Here is a 15,560-nt window from a genome sequence, read left to right on the forward strand (position 1 = left end):
TTGAACATGAGAGAGAATTCAAACATGGCATTCTCCATCTGCTGTCTCCAGTGTCCAAAATCATTCTATCACTTTAGGATTCTACCATTTTATTCTGCCCATGTGTAGCTTAAGCCAGAAATAGAGAGGGAAGCAGAAAGAAAAGCAGCATGTCAATATTTTTTCTTATCTTTCTACTTTTGTGTTATATGTGAACTGGCCACTAGACACAATTTTTACATGTACTCTTGAAGCCCAGATTGCACCATACAAATGATGGACAAGTTGTCTGTCATAAACACAAATTGCTGTTTTAAACATCACTTCCCAAGCCACTTTAGGAAGATTTATGGAAGAATATAAAGTTCATTCATGCTCCCCATGTAAATGGTGCTATCTAGACTAAAGCAAGAAAGCACTGTCCATACTTGAGTGATAATATGAGTAAATCCTTCCAGAAATATCTGAATTATGACTATTTCTATGCTTGTCTTCTCTAACACAAGCATCATACTTCACAGCATAGCCCTGATCTCAAAAGTTATGAAGTAGTACAACTATGTCAATTATGCAATTTAAAAGGGTGCTTATATAAATGTTACACAATTTGCATGTTTTGTTCGAATTGCAACATTTGCATTTGAAATTTTGGCAAGGAGTGGAATGGTGGAAAGCAAAGCAGGAAAACTGTCAAGGAAGAACAAGAGTCAGAGAAATAAGGACTGTAAGCCCTGAAGAACACAAATCTTTCATAAACTTTCTCTTGACCTGAGCCTTAAGCAGACATTGCCTATTAATTTTCAAGCTTTTACTTGCAACTGTGAATAGATTAAAAGAAAAAAAATTGAGTGTATCAATATTTAAGACTCTATTATCACATGAAACATTTGAATTACTGACTGAAGTACTGGAAGCACAATCAAGATGTTTCCACTGCTGGTCACAGCTTGCATTGTCCAATACTTGTCTTCTGTTGGTAACGATCTAATTTACTTGCACGTTGGATATACAGTACTGGATCAGGTTTCCTAGAGCATACAGACCGCTTATTATTCACTATAAGGCCTTTATTACTCTACTCATACCATCATATAAAACAAGATATCTAACACATAATAGAAAAAAGCAGGCAAATCATTTCCAAGTGCCACCTTTAAAGCCATTACCAATGTGTCTTTTGCAGCTTTGCCTGCTAGTCACTCCCTATGACTGTCAGATCAAGGACCCAGTCAAGATAGTAGTTTTGCTGGGTGATTGCATTGATCACGCTCATGCCATGACTTTCATCCTGTTCTTTTTGAGAATATTGGTTTCTTTGGAATAGTTTTAATAGTGAAATAACACTTTAATTTACTGTAAACATTAACAATGTCATTCTGGTCAATCCACACCAATTTAAAAAGCCTCACAGTTACTACTCCAGCCCCTCTGTACTTGGCAGGAGGTGGGGTGAGGCCAACATTAAGACAAAAATAAGATGTTTCTATTCAGAGAGGTTAATGAGAACTCAGATGTGAGCTGAATAAAAAGTGGATTCTCTTGCTTTCCCAAAAATACTGCTTTTTTCTCTCCTTCAGCTACTCAGAGTAGTAGCAGCTTCAAACAAAAGTCACCAAGGCATCATTCAGAGGCTATTTGAATAATAGCAGAAGTTTTCACCAAGGCAACCAATTGGTTTTTTGTGCTCTCAAGTATCCTACACTTAAGTAGCCCAACTTGAAAGTCAAATTTCTTCTCCTAAGTGGCAAACTATATGTCACATGCTTACAATGAATCCTCAAAACTATTTTAAATAATGAAAAGCAGCCTCAAGAGCATACAATTTTGAGCAGAGCATCTTCGGGGATGAAAGGGGATGTTTAATCGTTTAGCAGCCAACCATTTCCCCACTCAGTTGCCTCCTCCTCCTGCTTTCCTCCCTGTGGAATTCCAGACCTGTGCTTTCTCATATGTAACATATAGTTTGGTCCCCAGTCAACGTTTTTCAAACTTTCTAACCTAAAGTAAAATTTTCCCTGTTGACTTATCTGTCTATGAACAATTATATATTGCAGAGGAGTCTGGAGCACATTCAGTTCACATATGGCCCCAAACCTGCTTACTGAACCTTGCTATCACCCCGTATCAACTGAGAGCGTATGCCAAACACTCCCCTGACACAGAAAGGCAACTCTGTCTTATAATACCTTTTGCACATCTACACTGAAATTTAGTGTAGACCACATCAGACCAGGAGCAGAGTTTAATATAATCACATTAGCAATGTAGGGAAATATGGAGGATAATGACCCTCTAAGAAGTTAAGGAAAGATACCTGTTTCACGCTGCAGATCTCTGTGCACTTAACTGAGAGCAAGTTCAATTGACTCTAGTAGGACTTACTTCCAAATAAACAAGCACAGGACTCGGCTGCAAAAAATGTTTAGGTTAGATTCAGACTGGAATATCAATGGTAATCTTTGCCATTTTTAAAAATATATCTATTTACCATATCCAGAAGAGTAAAAGAAATTATGTTAAGTTATAAGACAACAAAGCCACACGAGTCATGAGTACTTAAGAGTTATAATTTTTTTAATATTGCAAGTAGGACAAGGAATCCAAAATAGGAATGAAGGCTGATACGGCATTTCACATTAGGCCTAAGACAGTCCAAGCTACAGCGCCACCCACCTAACTGCATAATGCTTTGAGTGCTGTGGACACAATTTGCAGCTCTGCCCAGCTGTAGAAACTTCACTGACAGATGGGCCACTTGTCAGCCCTCTGAGTGGCTCATGAAGCTGTTCAACAAAGGCTGCAAGATGGGGAAAAAACTTTTTAGGCTTTTGAAATAATTGTACATACATTAGTGGCTGCATACTTTTCAGTATTGTTCTATGTTCAGGTCAACACTTTAAAAGGACAGTGAGTAAGGTCATGTAGACAAATTAGGAAGGATTTCTATTTCTATTTTGAAATAGGACTACTATTTCTGTCTTTTACTGAAACACCTCATTCCACTTAAGAATACTAACATAACAGTCTGAGAACCACAGCTTCAAATATTACTTCAATTCTAACAGTTTTAACTTAAATATATATTATGGAGTGGTGAAAAGGGACCAAGATAAGCTATGCATTTTTTTATTAAAAAAACCCCTTTCCCTTTTTTTAAATAGATGATGATTCTATCAGCACAACCTCAGAGGATGCATCTGGGTTTTCATTGTGTAAACAGATAACAGGGGCAGGTAAGTGATTAGTTCTTTGCTTTAGATTGAGGGGCAGGAGAGAAGAAGGTGCCAAGTTCCTCTTCATGAATCCTAGTCATTAGTCTTCTTCTTCCACACATTCCTAGCTATGAAGTATCGTACATTCATAACAAACTAAACTGTTGCAATCAGGGTTGATTTGATTTTAATCAAATTGATTTAAATCTTTAAATCGCTTATCTGAAGGACTCGATTTTAATGATTTAAATCACAGTTTAAATCACTAGTGAGGAAGATTCTATTTAATCATAATTTTAGTACATTATTGTTTAATATAACCTTAATATCTATTCAGAGATGTGGGTTTCATTAGAAGTTAAGTGCACACTAAGCAATTATTCAGAATTGTTTTCAGATTAATTTTCATTAAAAAATTTGATATAATTTGGACATTTTAGTAAAGCAGAATGAACTTAGGAAGTAATTCAAGAGATGAACCAGCTCCAAGTATTCAATTAATCATGATATTTTTATTTATTTATTTAATTACATTTTTAGACCGCCCTATAGCAATAAGCTCCCAGGGTGGTGAACAGCATAATAAAACAGATTAAAATACATACAGATATAAATACAATACAGTACACAATAAAACATAATTAAAATTTCCAAATTTAAATTCAATTTTAAAATTTTTAAAATGCCTGGGCAAAAAGGTAGGTCTTTACCTGGTGCCGAAAAGATAACAGAGAAGGCGCCAGGCGTATCTCGTCAGGGAGGGCGTTCCATAGTTCGGGGGCCACCACCGAGAAGGCCCTAGCTCTAGTTGTCATTCTCCGTGCCTCCTTATGCGTTGGGACACGGAGAAGGGCCTTCATATTTTATTCATGATGTGCCAGAATCACCACCAAACAGGCCTTTAAATTGTACTAATAAGAACGTTTATTCTTCTGATTAGTTTTCTTCTTCAACAAACAACATTAACAAAATGCACACATTAATTTTTGAATGGTTAACTATTTCAGTTTTTAGATAAATATAAAGTTCTTTAAAAATAAAATTTAGGCAATTTCAACCAAGTCAACGTGAGAAACGTAAAATATTGGGAGGTACAATTAACTCAGTCTTCTTCTTCACTTTTATCTTCCTTGTTCATTGTCTGGAAAATAAATACAAGCCTTCCTGCTTTTTCAGTTCCCAACTTACTTCTCAATTTAGAATGAATTAGTCCAAAAGAAGAAAAAAATAACTCTACACCTGCAGAAAAGGCTATTGCTGTTAAGAGCTGGATTACCACTTCAATGGTCTCCTCCTTGTTCAGATCTACTCCATCTCCCCAAATTTTCTATTCATTGACCTTCTCTATCATTGCACTTAGAGAGAGGCAAGGCCTTAAGAGAGCGAGAGCAAGACCCTGCCCTTCATGTACACCACCTGCAGAATAGAACTGATCTGGTTATCTCCTATCTCCATATACTGCTCTTAGCATATTCATAGAATTTAATTAAAAGTTGCATAATAAGCACCTATGAACTAGGCTCTATTTTACTAATTATTTTAAGAACATTTTGAAATCTGATTTAAATTTTTAAAATAATATTTAAATTAAAAAATCAATTTTTTTTAAAAAAAATATTGATTTTTATCAACCCTGGTTGCAGCATTAATTATTAATACAGTTTTCATAATGTTTCTAAATTCAGAATATTCAGAATTTTTAGAATCGGATTCTAAATCCTTCTGCTATTCATGATTTGTTATTGCCCTGCAGCACACTCAGCTCTAGTCATTTTCATGATAATGGCATATCTATAAAATCATGTTCTGATTTTTCCAGTTACTATATTACATGTCTAAATTAGATTTCTGAAATGTGAAGGGCATACTTCTACATACACTTCCGTGGGTGTAACTGAATTCAATGGAGCTTACTGGCTTCTGAGTACAGGTGCATATGATTACACTGGAAAGTTACAATGGTAAATACACATGTAGTTAGTAAGTCTCATTGAACATAGTGGAATTGACTTCAGAGTAAGCATGCATAGGATTGCACTGCCACCCTCATAACTAATATTTAATTCTTTTGGGGTTCCCCACTCCTCCAGACAAGAGTATATCCATTAGCAAGAGAAGTAAACTTGCATTTATAGCTGTAGCTAACATCCTCTACCCTACATAATTCCTCCCAGCTTCTCCTATGTGAATCAGCCCTTAAAGACCATGTTAAGGAGGCTGCTTCCCCTCAGATTCTGAAGGCCTGGCCCTATGCCACGGCTGGACAATTGGTTTACCACCAAAATGCATTCCAGCCTTCTATAAAATATTATTTAAGGGCTCCTACTTTCCATCTCACACATGGACAGCCAAAGTTAGAAGAATGGCCCTAAATACTGCAGGAGCATCTTGTTCAAAACTAAGATATTTCTGTGTCCTAAAGCAGTATGATAGACAAGATCTTCTATGCAATATTCTATGGCACACTAAGTAAGCAAGCATACTTTTACCATTACGACCTTTTCAAACTTTAATACACTGTAGATCTAATTCAGAATGTTTTCTGTTACCTTTAAAGCAGGGGTGGGGAACCTGTGGCCCTCTAGCTGTTGCTTAACTCTTAACATAGCCAATCGTCAGGGATGATAAGAGCTGCAGTCCAGCAATATCTGAAGGGCCACAGGTTCCCTACCCATTCTTTAAAAAGGGGGGGAATTACATTTCTTTTAGTACCCGAATATTCATCTGTTTTCAGATTTTTATTTTATTTTGACTTTTCAGACAATCAAATATCCTTGGATGAAGCACAGAATCACTTTAGAGTTATTACAATCAATGATACAGGAGCAGGAAGGCACTGGTGTGACAACGAAGTCAAAGCTCTGATAAATATATGGTCAGATGAGGAGATACAGCAAATGCTTGAAGGAGCAACAAGAAATAAAGAAATATTTGAGGAGATTGCCAGAAGATTAATGAAAGTTGGAATAGACAGAGACTGGAAGCAGTGTCGCACAAAATACAAAAACTTAAAATATGAGTATCGTGCACTGCAAAAAGAAAATGATCAGCATGGCAATGCAAGAAAGAGAATGAGGTTTTATGATGAAATTGACTGCATTTTGAGAAGCCAGCCCTCAGGTATGTATATTTGCAGAGGGGGAAACACTAATTTTGTGTTAGACACTAAGGATTTAATAAACAAAACCAGCAATATGTAATAGAAGGTTTAAATTATTATATGTCTTATAGAAGTTAATATTATGGGAGGATGACAGCAAGTCATTTTTAAACCTTATGGTTCAATCGCCAATAGGTCATATCCTTACAGAAAATTGTAACATGGGGACACAGGCTACTGACAGGCCAGTAAAAGATTTGGATTTTTTTAAGTTTCTGGCAGAGGAAGGGCAGATTTAAGAGGCAGGCTTCCATTCCTCCACACTCAGCATGGAAACCAAATGGACTAGTGGAAGAAAAATGCAGAGTTCTCATCTTCCTCCATCAGCCCACACTTTTGGTTGCATTGAATTACTTGGTGCCTGTAGCTATCAGATAAGCTACAGGCTGAGTTAATCATGGTTCCCACTTTACCCAAATCTTGGGTTAAGCAGGAATTTTGGTTAGCACTAAAATTCTGGTTAGCACTAACAGCAGTTAACTCCAGTGCCTGGATGAACCATGATTAAATTATCAGAGATGTTATGTCTGAAACACCCCAAGTGTTAAAATTTATTTTAGGAATAAAGATATAAAGAGATGACACTAGAGTAGAGGCAATGAGACAGGGCATGTGGATATAGTTAAATAACAGCAGAATGGAGCAGAAAGTGAGAGACCCTCCTCCATGTTCTCACTGCAGATAGGAAAGATACCATCCCTCCCTCGAATTCTCTAGCATATGAAAAGAACTTGTAGGAAGAGGGGGCAGCCTCATTTTACACTGAGAATCTTTCTTGGTACATTTTGAATTTGGGCCAAAGTATTATGCATAAACAAGAATTTTATTCCTTTTGGCATCAATAGTCCACAAAACAATAAAAAGTAACATTGTAGCATGTTTCTTGCATAGGACTTCAAGTTACCTTCTTTGAGGTAACAATTTATCTACATGTTTCTTATTGGAATACATTTTTCTTAACATTTCATCACAGAACGCTTATTGTTGTCTTTTTAAAGAGACAGCTACAGAAGTTATCACAGACACAGCCTCACTGAGTGTCAAAAGAAAGGCCTCCGAAGATGGTAAGAATTTCTTTGCATTACTATAGTAGTTTGATAAGAGCAAATTGTGAGAGAGGAAATCTTTGATGCAGTCATTATCGCCTATGTAATCTGAATGGGAAACAAGAATGGATGCAGAAATCTGCCTTTAGTGCGTACAGTGCAATGGATGCCATTGTGTGCAGGTAAGCTGCCCAACAAACGTAGCTATAGATTCACAAGACTGGATTGTTTATATAATCGCATGCAACCCTATTCAATCCTGCCCTCATTATTCTGGCAGAGTACAAAGGAAAGTGCACATGCTCACCAGTCGTCCATTACAGATGAAAATATTTCTCTTTGTATGCTATCTTATAGCTACTTTATGCTCCTAGTTGAACATAATGGGCTGGTTCACACACAGTGCTAAACCATGGTTTAGCATTATGTGAACAAGCCTCAGCAAGCTGAAGAAAGTATCAGGCTTGTGCCGTCCCACCTCCCTCTCCTACACAGCCAGGTACACTATGCTAAGCCAAGATGCGTTGAAAATGCAAATAAACTTAGCAGAAATCTGTCTCTTGGCTGAATGGAAGGTAAGGGGAGAGTGTACCGTGTGAGCCCAGCACTTAGCTTGAACTTGCTGAGATTCGTCCATGTAGCAGTGTAACCATGTTTTAGTATTACATATGAATGCAGCCTATACCTTATTGCATTCAGTTATCTCTGGATTGGAGCCATAAAACTACATAAAGCAGCTCTTTCACTGATCATAGGTAATGATTTACATTAATGATACGCCTAACTTAGTATAATTACAGGCAAAACAAAAATACTAACAGAACAACCTAAAATCCCAAGGTTTGCAGATGTACAAAAAGTATTTAGGAAAAATATCTAAAAAGGGTAGGAGTGGGGAACCCCAACACAGAACAAGCAGAACTAAACATGCTCAGCGGCCACACATTGCTGGCTGACTATCAGGAATATGGGGAGAAACAAACATTGGCAGAGGGAGAATTGAATGGATTATTCTGGAAGAGGGTATGCCTGGCTGGCTGGCACCTTGTACACCTTGCACATGAGCATTCCACATGGCAATCTTTTCTTGCAGGTCCTACTCATAAGGTCATTTTGAATATAAAATGGTATTATCCCATGAGCTCCTTTAAGGAATGCAATTGTGAAAAATAAATATCACTGTTCACATTCTAGCATGGTTAACAGATACATCTTTCTGTTGGTTCTTATGACATGCTAGGTTAAAATAAGCAAAGGTAGGGTCATCTTGTCACTAATCTGCATCATCTTTGTAATGGCCTATTTCTCCCTATAGAGCCCTCGCCTGTTCAGTTTAAGAAAAGCATTTCTGAGAACGTAACAATCCAGTCACAAAACTTATCTGACAGCATGCATACTGTGATCAAGAGCCGAAGGACACTTCTAGAAAGATTTTACAAGCAGGAAGAAATGCAGGATATCAACAGAACACAGGTGAATAATGTCCTCCCTGCAGTGCAACAGGTTGGTTTAATTTTTCCCCCCATCAAGGTAAAAATGCAAAGGGAAACTAAAACAACTCTCAGTTTATAGCAGTGAAAAGACTCTTACTTAGCTCATAACCAATTATCCAAAATAGAACAAGATTATTTATTCTTATGCCAGGCTTCTTTCTTGTTCTAGTTACATCAAGAAGTTAGTCTGCTGCCAGATAAACTGTAAAATGTTTTCTCAGGGTAACAAACTCAATTGCAGATAACATTCATGAAAAGGCAGATATCCTTGATTTCACCCCTAACTTTTCCAGAGTGGTAATTCTGCTGGCCGGTTTTATAAAAAAAATAATAAAAAAAAGAAATCAACAAAGACTCCTGGCATAAGCTTGAAGGGACCAGATGACACAAAAAATGCATATGATAAAGTCAGTTCAACTCTGCAATAGCTTATGACACAACAGTTCTGTAGTCTTTAAGCTGCCACTGGGCTATTCATTTTGCCATTAATTATGCAGACTATCAAAACAGAACTGCTTTCTCCCTTGCATTCCTAAAATTTCAAATACTTGAGTTTGTAAGAAGCCAGTGCATGTCTGTCTCTGACTGTAACATCCCAGTTCCAATTCTAGAGTGGCTCATGGGGAGTGAACCCAGGTGTCCATGGTCCAGGACTTCTTCCTTTAGTAAATTCTCCACTCTACAGTGATTCAAAGGACACAATTAGGCATTAGCTTTTCTCGTGTTTCTTTTTACCCACATTAGTAAATTTAATCTATTATATGAATACCTGAAATCCTAACTAGTCTAAAATACATGAACCCTTTTAAAATGTGTGAACCAAAGCTATTATAACCCTCATGTGTGCTCAAATCTTGGAAATGACAGAGATTCAGACCACAGGCCACTTACTCATATGAATCCACCCTTATTTGAAAAAATGGGTTCCACTGAAAACCAACAGAATATATGTTCCAAATAAAATGTATTTCAAATTGAGAAAAATAAATAGTACTAAAACTTTTAATAATAAATAAAATCCCTGAATTCATTTGCCAATTCAGAGGAGTATCTTAAAATTTCATCTCAGATCTCAGGACTGAGGTATCCTTTTACTTTTTTAAAAAAGATCCATTTCAAATGTTTAGGATGTTTTGTAACTACTACTTAACCAGCAACTATTTAATCAGAGGTTTATATGCTGACCTTACATTTAAGAAGGGACTTACCAAACACTTTTAAAAAAAGGATTCCTGGCTAGGAGCTTCCAGTCGTTTGTAACATTGTCTGGTATATTATCAATCGCTGCAAAACAACTTGTTCCTTTTGTAGAGTAGGTGGGTTTTTTTGCAGCTGTTGCAAGTAGGTACTGAAGTCTGGAGGTTCATTAAGAAGCTTTTATGTCCATGCAGTTAATGGACAAAGTATTTGCTATCTCTGTTCCCCTCTCTTCTTGAATAAACTGCTGGCTTACTTGAAAGAAGAAAGGCCAGGATAATATTCTTGACTAAGTCAAGCTATGGCTGCCCAATTTCTCTTTATGCGCCCCCCCCATTCTTAACCTCAGATTAGGTTACAGTGGCAGAAGCATAGTGCTACTTTTGAGTAGAAATGCACTATTTTGAGTCCTATAGAACCAGGTGGGCAAAAACACCTTAAAGTAATGGAAGGTGGGATAACGGCAAGGAGTGTTTCACTCTTGTTCCCCCCGTGCCCTCTGTTTAGTGTTAAAAATAACCTCTACCCACACTTTTTAAGCTAAACTAGTGCACATCTAACTTTGGCCTTTATTCTGTCACACTCAAAGATGCAATGTCTAGGTATGCCATATAACCTGCAGCAAGTTTTCATAGCAGTTTCTAGCAGAGAGACTATCACCAGCAACACTACCTTGACTGCTCTGTTATCCAGAAGAAAACAAATAAAGGTTAACCTCATTAATCTAAGAACTGAAGCATCATTAATTACCCACCTGTATAATGAGAAAAGATGGCACCTATTCAGTTTGCACTTCAAAGGTGGAAATATACACATTTTATAATTATTTGGGTCCCAATAATAGAAAATTAGGCATGCCCTAAGTCTTGTAGAAATCAACTGGAGAAATATGTTATGATTAATCCTAAATGTCATTGGTCTTAACAGGAGTTTGATTTTTTCTGAAACAGGACCTAAATTCCAAAGCTGGGCTCCAATTCCCCACTGTCTTGCAAATAAGATTTATAGGTTTTATATGGTTGTATCCAATGATGTTGCTCAGGTGACTTGGTGTTGTGTTCAACTAAGTCCTACTCAGGGCAGACCCACTGAAATTAATGAACCTAAATTAGTCATGTCTATTAATTTCAGTAAGTCGACTCTAAGTAGGACTAGCACTGTATATCACCCCTTCTGTCAATGGACTAGGGAAGGAGGCAATTTTCAGCAATTTCCCCTCCCCCCTACAGCCCCCAAAATCTGCTCCAAAGGGTTGGGGGCCCTCCAGAGCCAATTTAGAAGGAACACAGAGGACAGGAAGAAGAATGGCTAAAAATTGCTTCCCTCTCATTCTGCTGACCGAAGCCTTACCATAAGCTGAGCAACACCGATGGATGCAGGTTCATAATTTCTTACAGACCACAACATAGGAAATTTTCAGTTTTAATTATTTTAGATTAGTATTTTACAGCATTAGAGTGATACCCAACAAAGTAATTCCATTAGGGCAAGGATTTTCAGCTGTGGAATGAAACTTTTTCTCCTTCTCTCACTGCACACACCCTAAATCTGTTGGGGGGGGTTAAGAACAAAGAAAAAGAGAAAAAGAACAAAACAAGCAGAATTGTGGAAGCCATGGAGGTACTCAGGGAGAGGAGAGTTCTGTTGCACCGATGGAAATCCTTGTGCTAACAGAACTACTTGGCTGGATATCACCTATAATGCTGCAAAAAATGATCCTATAGAAATCAGGCCAAAGGGAAAAAAATCATAGCACTTTTCCCAAAGGGCATGAAAAAACAGTAACATTATGTAGGTAAAGTCAGATGAGAAAATTATTTTTCTTCCCAAATGGTAGATACATTTTCTGGAAGCATGAGAACTCCTATCTTTTGAAATGAAGTTACAGTATCTATATTTTCTACAATTATAGGAAGCAAAAAGACCAAGACATAAAGAACAAAACCCTGAGAATTATTATGATTTGCAACAATGACTAACACAAAACTTAAGGACACAATTTCCCCTTTTTGCTGTAACAAATCTCATGGCTATTCCACTGAAATTTTACCATACAGGCTGCCTGCCAAATGTTCTGACCGGGACAAAGTGGAATGTGTTCAGAAACTCCCATAGTCTGTGGATATCTCACTCTTGCCAAAGTACTTCTCAAAATGGAGTATCTTTTGGGAAAAAATTAACAAGCCCAAAGCTTGTTCCAAAATGCATGTTGCAGAATTGTCTGGGTCAAGGACTTGCATGACGTTTTTTCCTTTATTAATTAACATGGATCAAATGCCTGGAGCAAGATGTTAAGGATATCCATGTCTTCCTTCTTTGTTGGGCATCCTAGTTTTTTGGCAGAAACAAAAGGGAAAAGCACCACGCAATGGACAAAAAAGAGAGGCAGGCTCTGGTGCTTGGTAGATTTATTGAGGCTCAACGCGTTTCAGAGTAATCCTTCCTCAGGAGCAATGGAGAGCTGTTTCTTTTTCTCTGCTTGCGCAGTTCAAATTCCACAGGTAACTTATGGTTTAGGAAGCCAAAACAAGCCAGGATCATTAACTACTGTTTGAAACTGCCTTGTTTTACTAAACCATAGTTAACACTAGTCACAGTTCGTTTAGGTTCGGACATAATGGCCTGCTTCACATGACATGCTAAACCAAAAACAAACCTTGGTTACAGCTTCTGGATAGTGAGGAGAGAGCTCCTCTCCATGAGCCCATACATTTGCATGGTCTTGCTAAATCAGTGTTTGGCTTAGCGTGTCATACAAACCAGGCCAGTGAGTAATTGCAATTGGTTGAAAATGGAAGCAAAGCTTCCAATATCCTCCTCACTGCTTTGCCAAAGGGGAGATCAGAGAGATAATCCTGAGGTTTGTTCCTTCTTGTGCAGGTGGTGCTAAACTATGGTTACACATTATGTGCAAATGCATCCATAGATATATACTCTGCCAAGCTGACATATACTGTACATTAAATGGACAACACAGAAGAGCAGTGGAGAGGGTGAAGGGAAAAGGTCAGGCAGCTATGGAGGTGTAATCTAAATGCAGGGGTAGGCCTACCTCATGAGTGGCGCAACTTGCCTCAGTCTGCAGATTTTAAGGTAAAATGAGCAATGGAAAAGAGGTATTTTATTGTTATATTTTAACCACTGTGCCATTATTATTTTCTGGGAGTTGGGTCATCTTTGTCCTAACATCATCTTGCAGCTGCTTGGCTCCTCCCTGGTCTTTTTTATGCCACAAGATTTGGCTTAGGCTGCATTCACACAGCACTTTATTTCATCTTTCTGATGTTCCCTTACCTGTCAATTTTCACATTTTATGTGATCCTTCACACAATGTAAAATCCACTTCCAGAAATCTTAATTTCCATGTTAATTGTTTCCAGAAAAAATGTGTTTGCAACCCTCGAAACTTGGGATATTGTGGGAGTTTTGCATTGTAAGTTTCCTGTGGTTTTCATGGATCGCTCTCCCACCACTCACATAACAAAAGTTTGGGTAGTACTTTGGCATTCTACATGGTGAATCATGGGGGAACAGAAGCACACGTGCATGGAAAGGGTGGGGGAGTGGCAACATGTCTGATGACATTCGTTGTTGTGTCACACCATGCTCACTGGTGTGAATGCAATTTAATGTGACATTGTGGTATATTGATTTTAAAAAGCCACCGTTCCATAATGTAATAGGTATTGCAGTGTAAAAGGAACATTAGAATTCAGGACAGAAGCACTAGCATTATAACCAGTGAAACTAACGCAATAACCCCACATCTGAATGCAGCCTTTTGAGTGTCTGCTAAATGCAGGCTCACTGTTAAGTTCTCACCTCTCCAACCATGAGCTGTAGTCAAGGTTTCCTCTTGACTACAGTTCAGCGTTAGTGAGAACTTAACTCAACCCAGGGTCAGATGACCTGCTAAGCCAAACCTTGGCTGCCAGGAATGAGCACTTAAGAATCCTTCATACACAACATTTTATATATTTATGTATGTATGCATACATGCTTGTTTGTTTTTACATTTATTCTGTCATAGAACTCAAGGCAGCGTACATGTGGTTCCCAGGCAGTCCCTAGACTAGACTCACATCTGCTTCACTTCAGCAAAGTTGTGGCCTCATATTCCTTCAGACCACACTCTGGAATCCTTTTATTTACATGCACATAAAAGGAAGAAACCCAGACTATATATGAAGGTTATGCATGTGCATATTTTACCACATTTGTTCATGCAACGAAAAACCACAACTTGTCAGTGTGTGTATATTTAGCAAAGCAAACACTTATTCTGTCTTTGCATACAATGGTGTATTGTACATCATTCTTGCTCTTCACCGATACAGGTAAAAACGTCATAAGTGAAACAACCCACCAAAACTACTTGTGCTCAAAAACATAGTAACGTGGTAGCCCAGCAGAGAACTACAGCTGTTCCAAGTGCTTAGCTAAACAATATAATTTGTGGCAGGGCATAATGGAGAAGGTAACACATTTCTGAGTACAACAGTAATTAAGATCTGGATGTTGAACGAATTTGATGCTACCACTGGTTGGTTAAAAATGGAGATGCGAACTTTGACTGGGATCACCTTTGGACCTCACACAGCTTCAGGAAGTATTAGGATATTCTGGAGAGGGCTGCAGTTTTACCTTTACATGCAACTACTGTTTTTAAGCAAATATGTTATTAAGGCTGTGTACATACTATGCATTTAGTGCAAGACTACCCCTAAAAAATCCTGGGAATTGTAGCTGTGCAGGGGGTGAACTACAGTTTCCATGATTCTTTCAGGAAAGCCATGTGCTTTAAATGCATGGAACATCCACAGCCTAAGCAGACAGCAATAAAATGAGAGGAGTTTAAGCTGCATTCCCCTCCCCCCATACTCTGCCATCCTGTATGCAATTTCTTAGGAAAAAGTTCGGTTGAACTCGGAAATAAAACCTACTCAGTACGCATGCATGGGATGGGATAAGTCTGTGTATTTCTTTACTGCCCTTCTCAGTGCAGCCCGATCCTACGCATGCATAATCAGAAAACCTCCCCCTTTAAATAAACTTTCTGCCAAGTAATTGTACAGAGGATTACAGCCTTTATACGGAGCTTGACCTAACAGGGTGTATCGAATCCCCACAACCCGCGATCAGGCCTTCCAACCAATCCCCCACTTCCCTAGAGCGCTTTCATTCCCCCCCTCCCCAAACCCTACCTGTGCTGTAACCCCACCAGCCCCAACGTGATGACATGGGGCACGTCCAGCTCCGTGGGCCACAGGCCCGAGGCGATGCAGCCGAACACGCCGCACTCCTCCCGAATCCCCAACTCCTCGAATTCCATGGTGCCCGAGCAAACACGTGTTGTTGTTACCGCAGCTGCTGCTGCTGCTGTTGTTGTTGCCGCTACTTCTACTTGCTCCTGCCGCCGCCTGGGTGTGTGAAGGGAAAAGAGGGGGAGGTGGCCTCAAACTGCTGGCTGCAG

At 38.5% G+C, this 15,560-nt stretch overlaps 1 protein-coding gene across 1 annotated transcript in view; it reads right to left on the reverse strand.

The window, feature by feature from the left end:
• PPAT (phosphoribosyl pyrophosphate amidotransferase) overlaps positions 1–15,550 on the reverse strand; it is a 59,882-nt gene extending 44,332 nt beyond the window's left edge. The window contains exon 1 of the mRNA XM_061584075.1: positions 15,292–15,550. Coding sequence (XP_061440059.1) covers positions 15,292–15,419 — 128 coding nt within the window. The 5' untranslated portion in view covers positions 15,420–15,550. The remainder of the gene's footprint in view (positions 1–15,291) is intronic.
• Positions 15,551–15,560: the final 10 nt, after the last annotated feature.

This window comes from Rhineura floridana, chromosome 9 (genome assembly GCF_030035675.1).
Source record: "Rhineura floridana isolate rRhiFlo1 chromosome 9, rRhiFlo1.hap2, whole genome shotgun sequence".
NCBI lineage: Eukaryota > Metazoa > Chordata > Lepidosauria > Squamata > Rhineuridae > Rhineura > Rhineura floridana.